Source organism: Trichosurus vulpecula, chromosome 6 (assembly GCF_011100635.1).
Source record: "Trichosurus vulpecula isolate mTriVul1 chromosome 6, mTriVul1.pri, whole genome shotgun sequence".
NCBI lineage: Eukaryota > Metazoa > Chordata > Mammalia > Diprotodontia > Phalangeridae > Trichosurus > Trichosurus vulpecula.
Genome location: NC_050578.1, coordinates 141138871 through 141145804, shown reverse-complemented (window position 1 = coordinate 141145804; position 6934 = coordinate 141138871). Strand labels below are relative to the sequence as shown.

General features: G+C 32.5%; 1 protein-coding gene across 1 annotated transcript in view; it reads right to left on the bottom strand.

Annotated features, from left to right (window-relative positions):
- Positions 1-1291: 1291 nt before the first annotated feature.
- LOC118854486 (centromere protein C-like) overlaps positions 1292-6934 on the bottom strand; it is a 68402-nt gene continuing 62759 nt past the window's right edge. The window contains exons 15-17 of the mRNA XM_036764856.1: positions 6034-6188; positions 2616-2706; positions 1292-1469 (exon numbers count right to left, since the gene is read on the bottom strand). Coding sequence (XP_036620751.1) covers positions 1384-1469; positions 2616-2706; positions 6034-6188 — 332 coding nt within the window. The 3' untranslated portion in view covers positions 1292-1383. The remainder of the gene's footprint in view (positions 1470-2615; positions 2707-6033; positions 6189-6934) is intronic.

The following is a 6934-nucleotide window of genomic DNA, read 5'->3' as shown; positions in this document are numbered from 1 at the left end:
CCAAAGTACTTTGTATTTAGTCTGTGTATACACGTAGGTGAACACATTGCCTTCCCAGATTTTAAGTAAGCTCTTCGAAGGGGCTATTTAATTTTTGTCTTTGATTCTCTAAGAACTATACTAGGTAACTAATGTTCATGGATTTCTAGGTTTATTCCATACCCCTTTGCATTTGTACTTCTGAACAATATTAGGCTATTTAATAATTTTAAAATGTGTACTCCTTCAGGGCAGGAACTGTTTTTTACCTTTCTTGAGATTCCCAGAGCTATGCATACTTCCTACTATGTAATAAACATTTGATAAAAGTCTGTTCATTTATTGAACAAGACCTTTTTCATACTTGGAATGTACCTGTTTAATTGTACCTCAAATAATCTTTGACTTCCGTCAAAAATCAGCTCACCTTGATGATGAAGCCTTCTCTAATCTTCCCCTCCCAGTTACTAGAACTCTCTTACTCCTGAATTTTATTTGTTTGTGTATTATGTCTTCCTCAAGAGAATCTAAATTCCACCAAAAGAGGAGCTATTTCGCCTTTATTTTTTAATCACCATTATCTAGCACAAAGCTTTGCACATAATAATTAGTATTTATTGAATTTAAGCGGAACTGAATGGTGTTAACAAATTCTGAAACAAAAAACCCTATCACTTTAATCTTTGATTAAAGAAAATAATTTTTTCATAATCTAGACTTGATTTTTTTAAACAAATCTAGCCAAAAATTCCGCTGTTAGCTTTAGAATACTTTTCAGATTAAAAACATGCCTCTTACATTTCTGATATCTTCTTAAAAATAATGTACACATGACAGTTTGCAAGCAACATTTTAAAACCATAATCATTATTAATGATGTAACAGCACTCTATAACTCAGAAACTATTGAAAGCATGATACTTAGCACAATCCTGTTAGAAGATAAAATATAAGTTGAAATACAGACAACCAAGGCAAATATGGCATTGCCTCAACTACTGTGTACTGGGAAGAAGACACAAAAATGAGGCTGACAGTTGGTTTGGTTTCCCCCCCAAAAAAGTTACTTCTTCCCAAATAGTATACATTTCAATTCTCTATTGTTAGATTATTTAACCGATAACAATTAAAGAAAAAAAATGCATGATCAAGTCAACTATTTTCCTTCTGACGAAAACAAATGTCCTTTATTAACAATCTTGTTGTCCTATCCATGTTACTAAGACCATGACATGTATACTAAGAGGAAGAAAAAAAAACAAGACACATGTGAAGGAAGTTTGAAAATATTTATGTTATGTATACAAAATAAAATGTTTATAATTCCAAACACACAAAAAAAGCAACTCCCCCCAAAAAATGGTCCACCTATACAAGAATGCTAGGTATACACAGATAGTTCTTTTACTTTTCTGGTTTTTCACTTTTTATCTGAGTGAAAAGAAGAATGCTTCTCTCATTCAGGATATTTTTAATGTTGTAAAAATTACCTAGAAGTAAAATAAGGAAAATACAGAAAAATTATGAAATTTCCTTCATATTAAATTGAATAAAGATTCATCTCACTTTGATCAGCCTTTTGTATACTTAAAAAAATGCCAATAAGTCACTTTGATCTGCTTAATTCCAATTAACAGGATCTCAATTCTTATTTTTTTAAAAAGTAGACCACAGGATCATGTATTTAGAAATGAAAGGAAACTTAGCAGCTATTGATCAGGTCAAAGCCTCTCATTTTTCAGGTGTAACTTGAGGCAGAGAGAAGTTAAGTGACTTGACCAGAGTCAAATAGCCAGTAAGTATCTGAAGCAACATTTGAACCCTAGGTCTTCCTAACTCCAAGTCCAATGAACTATCTATTGAACCATATTGCCTCTCAAAAGCAAAAACTCCTAGCACCCAATTACTCCCTGACAGTCTCCCATACAAGTAATAGTGAGGCCTGACCCTGCTTAGTTTCTTAAGATCAGCCAAAAAGGAGTGCACTCAGGTTGATACAGCCTTAAAAAAGGAAAGCCCTTTGAAGTTTGTAAGACTTAACCAACAGTCCTAGGTCAGCAAAGGTCACATTGGACTGACAAATAGTTTTTGGACTGTTCATACAAGTAGGTAATTCTAAATCAGTATGGATAATAGAAAATAACAGAAATCAGGTTCACGTTGAGTGTACTATATAATACCAGAGCAGGAGCTCTGGTATTATATACATACTGGGGCAATTTACACATTAGGAAATAAAATGTTATTTTTAATAATATATACACATATATTTATATGTATACATATATACAATTGTATGTATACATATATAAAATTATATGTACATATATATTTGAGAAAGAGTAACAAAAAGGTTAAAATGAAGCATGAAAATCAATTAAGCATGACCATATCAGTTCTTCATAAATTACTAAAAGGTATTATAATATTCCTTCCATTTGAAGATTCCATATTTTAACTTTTTCCATGCTCAATGTTCATTAACAATCATCATTTTCTCGATTTTTCTTCAATATTACCAGGCTATTTAGTTCCCATTTAGTACAGCTTTTAATTCCTACTGTGTTCTTATATAAACTCTAAAAGTGATGGCAAATGTTACAATTCCTTTGAAATCAATTCTCTTTAAATCTTACCTGAAGGAACATAGAAAACGTCCCCAGTAGTTAAATTGTAAGATGTCTCATGTAAAGTACATATAAGATCACCACAGACAATAAAGAATACCTGTAAAATGCAAAATCAAATTTTTAATTAGAATTTTTTAAAAAAATACTGTTTTTACATTAAACATTTTTCTTCTTAAACTTGACTTTGGTGACTTAATCAACTGTTCTTTTTCAGGATATCATTTTATCATGTTAATTTTATGCATTTCTGTTCAGTCACAATAAGAGCACTAATAACACAGAATTATTACATTTAAGAAAGTGCTGAGTCCGTGATATAGCACTACCATCAAATTAATCAAAACATTATTCACAAGAGATTCTGTATAAAGGAATGCAGAACTCTACAAAAAACCTAGGAATACTTGGTACTTGGGTAGCATCTTGTTAATTTAAAAAATAGGCCCTCTCTTATGCAAGGAACCAAAAGCTACATAAAAAAACCTCAACAAAATATATCTGTTTAAAATTTTAAGCTAAAACCATCAAAAGATTTTATATGCTAGAATAATTATATAAATGATTCTGAAAGGATCAGAAGGTTGGCTAAGGTGTTTATTTTTTATACTGCCATCTGAAAAGAAATGTGCCTGTATCGACTAAATGTTACATGGAATTCACTTATGCAAAAAAGCATATATTTTTTATTGTCTTTCATGTACAAAAAATGAGAAATCTAACACTTCTCCATGTTTGTAGCCATTATCATGGTAGATTCATGTAAGTCTAGATGTCATTTATGGTTGGCCTGCAAAATTATTAGACTGAAATGTAATGATTTTACAGAGAAAACAGCATTATATTTAATACAGACACTGATGTAGATTTGATACTCTTAAAAGAATGTTTTTAAATAATCCACACAGCCTTTTATTAAGGAGATTCGTTCTGTGAAGTCTGGATTCAGTCAGAGCCACTTTTCAGGACCTAGAGAGCCACCTGTGGCCTTGAGGCAGCAGTTTCCCCACCCTCGACCTAGATAAACCTCATCTTACAGAAATCCTTTGATCCATCACTCTACTAACCCTTTCCAAAAAGAACAAAAAAGAGAGAAGTTATTAGTTTGACATGTCCTATCTTTAAAAAAAAGAAAATTTTACTTTACCTTCACTTACAAATATATCCCATCTGTACTACTAACCTACCCATAGAGCCACCCCTTTTTGCAAAGAAAAAACAAGGAAAAAAGCAACTTAACACGAGCCTAATCAGATCTGCCATATTTATGAGCTACAATATATTTAATGTGACACATCTATAGTCCATAAGTTCTACAAATAAAGAAGGAAAAAGCATTTTCTCATCTATCCTTTGCGCCAAGCTAGTTAACTATAATACATTAGCAACACATTTCATTTTTTTGAGAGGTCTTTCAATTTGCATTATTGGAGTTGTTGTATATATTGTTTTCCTAATTCTGCTCATTTCACTTTGTATCAATTCACTATCTTCTAATACTTCTCAGTATTTTTCATGTTCATTTTTTTTTACAGCCCAGTGATATTCCATTATATTCATGTACCACAATTTGTTTAGCCATTCCCTGATAGACTACTCTTTCTAGTTTTAGTAGCAAACTACTACATATATATACACATATATATATAGTTGTAAATACAGTATTTGTTGGGTTTTGGTTTTTTTCATCTCTGACTGCTTTGGGGTATATACCCTGCAGTGGAAATGCTGGGTCATATGCCATGTATTCTTGATGAAGCCATACTACCTCAATGATACTTCTTAGAATTTTGTAGGAATTAAAGGTAACCTCACTGATTTATGGCTTGCAAATTCTATTCTGTTTCCTTTTTGAAATACTGGAGCATATATGTTCATTATCTACATGTTCATTATTATACAGATATGTATGTGTGTATATATGTATGTATATTCATTCCCATCAAGATCCCAGACCTTCCTGAAACTTATTTATCCCTTGGGGATCCACAAACCCCAGGCTAAAAACTCCTGCTTTTGAGAAATTTGGAGAAGAATTAGATAAGAAGCACAGACAATAAGAAAACATTGATGAGTTCTGATTTACAATGATGGAGGGAAGTGCCATATTTATGAGATAATATATTTGAAGAATCAGGAGCTAAACACCAAGGATAGTGAGGACAGACAAATTTGGAGGGTTAATAGAGGAAAACATAGAAGTTTGAACAGATTAGCAAAAGATGAGAGGAATCATATCATGTCATGTCATTTGAAGGAGGTGGGGAAAGGTCAGCCAGCATATAGATAAGGTAAATTAGCCTGACTAAATCTATTTATTAAGTTAACCTAAAGAAACAGCACAGTATGTACAAAGTACATGGATTGTTAAAGGGCACAGAATTGAACTGCAACTTAGAAATTATTCAAATGCCATAGACTTCCTCTGCCTGGGTCCTTTCTCTATCCCACCTTTTCTCTACTGATTCTTAAATTCCCCAAGATTCTCAAAGAATAATTGAGCATTCCCTTGTTTACTGAAAAAAATCTAAACTCCTTTTAATAGCTCACTTTCTTTACTCATTTATCTGTACTATCCATTGGAGTCAGATCAGTTTTCTTAACTACTGTATTTATTTATTGTCCTTCAAGTTTCATCACTAAGAACTTCTAGGATGATCTGGCTTTTGTAAACATTACACCAACTTTCTGCAATTTTGACTCTCCCTCCATTGTTTCATAAGGAAACAATGCTCACAACTCTTTCACTAGTACTACTACTATCCTTCTCCCTTTGAAAACCAGGTTATATTCTAAACTGGTGGTGCCATGTTGTTCCATTTAGAAAGATTGAGTGTTTTCTGGTTAAGTCTCTGGGCTCCTTGGTCCTCCTCACTGTTGGAACTGCTCATCATCTGTTTAACTTCTGTAAGAAATGGTGACAGTAGTCTGTGTTGATGTCTTTTTCTTTATCTCCTACTTTCAGCATTAATAACTTTTTTTTATGTCAGGTTACAACTTTTGTAATAGGATACTATAGCTTTACATCTGTATACTTCCTTATAAACTAGTACTGATTTTTACCCTTGTTCCAACAAGTCAATGATAAAACTGGCCACTGACTGTGGATTAAGAAATGACTAATATATTGGTCATAAGTGATTTCCTATCTATTAAGATATAATCATTTCCATTTTTTACAATTCTGTTCAATTCCTTATGGATAAAACCATATCTCAAAACAATTTTTGATCCTGTAGCATGTTAGAAATATTTGTTGGTAGGGTAGATTGACTGTAAACGAAAAACTTCAATACATTATATCTGGTCTTCCATTTTAGTAAAGTTTATAAATAGCTATCTTGGCATTTTATCAAGCTCATTAAAATTGGATTCAACCTAAAAGAAAAAACAACAAAGAAAAAACAGGGAAAAAATGGATACTCACCACTGTATCTGAACAGACATACTGTTTTCCCTTTTCTTTAAAGGGCTCTAAAATCAATGTGCCAGTAGCAAACGATGAAGTATTCAAAATCTTAAACATCTTCAATGTGTCATCCTGAACACAAAATTCATGACTACCTTTAAGCTTCACAAGGTCTGAGGGGGAAGAAAGATACATGACGTATACTGAAGAAGTAGGATGGTATAGTCAGTGGAAATAGCATTCCATTTAGAGTAAGAGGACCTGAGTTCCAATCTCAGTTCTGCTAACCTTGCATAAGACACTTCATCACTCTGAAGCTGTTTCCTCTTCTATAAAATGAGGAGTATGGACTAAATTAACTTTAAAGTCCCTTCCAGATTTAAATCCTATTACTAGCCATGCAGAAGTCAACTCAACTGAGTACTCATTTGCATTAGATATCACATACTTTTTCCATTAACCATCATATACTTCTACTTTTTTCCTTCACTGTCACTCAAATTGCAATCTCCAAATTCTGAAATATCTTTGAGGCTCAAGCATTGACCAGACTTCATCTAAAATTCCTAGGGTTCAATGATTTCTTTTTTATCCATAGACATTTCTAGATACATAACTTCATCAAGATGAATAAAATCATCAGTAAATAAAGCCAGACATTGATAGGTTCATGGTTTCACGAATATGCATATTCTTTTCAACAGGGTAGATCAAAACACATCTATGATTTCTTAATTCTCAATCAGATTTTCCCTTAAGTCCTCTATAGTGGGCTTACCTCAACATGTAGAGTTTTTGCTCTAGATTTTAGTACCTGTGGACACAAGTAAAGCATTCATAGATGCTTTACTTGTTGTTTGTCTGTTTTTCATTTATTCTAAGTGATTGTTTCACCTCTTTTCCAATCGCGTATATCAGC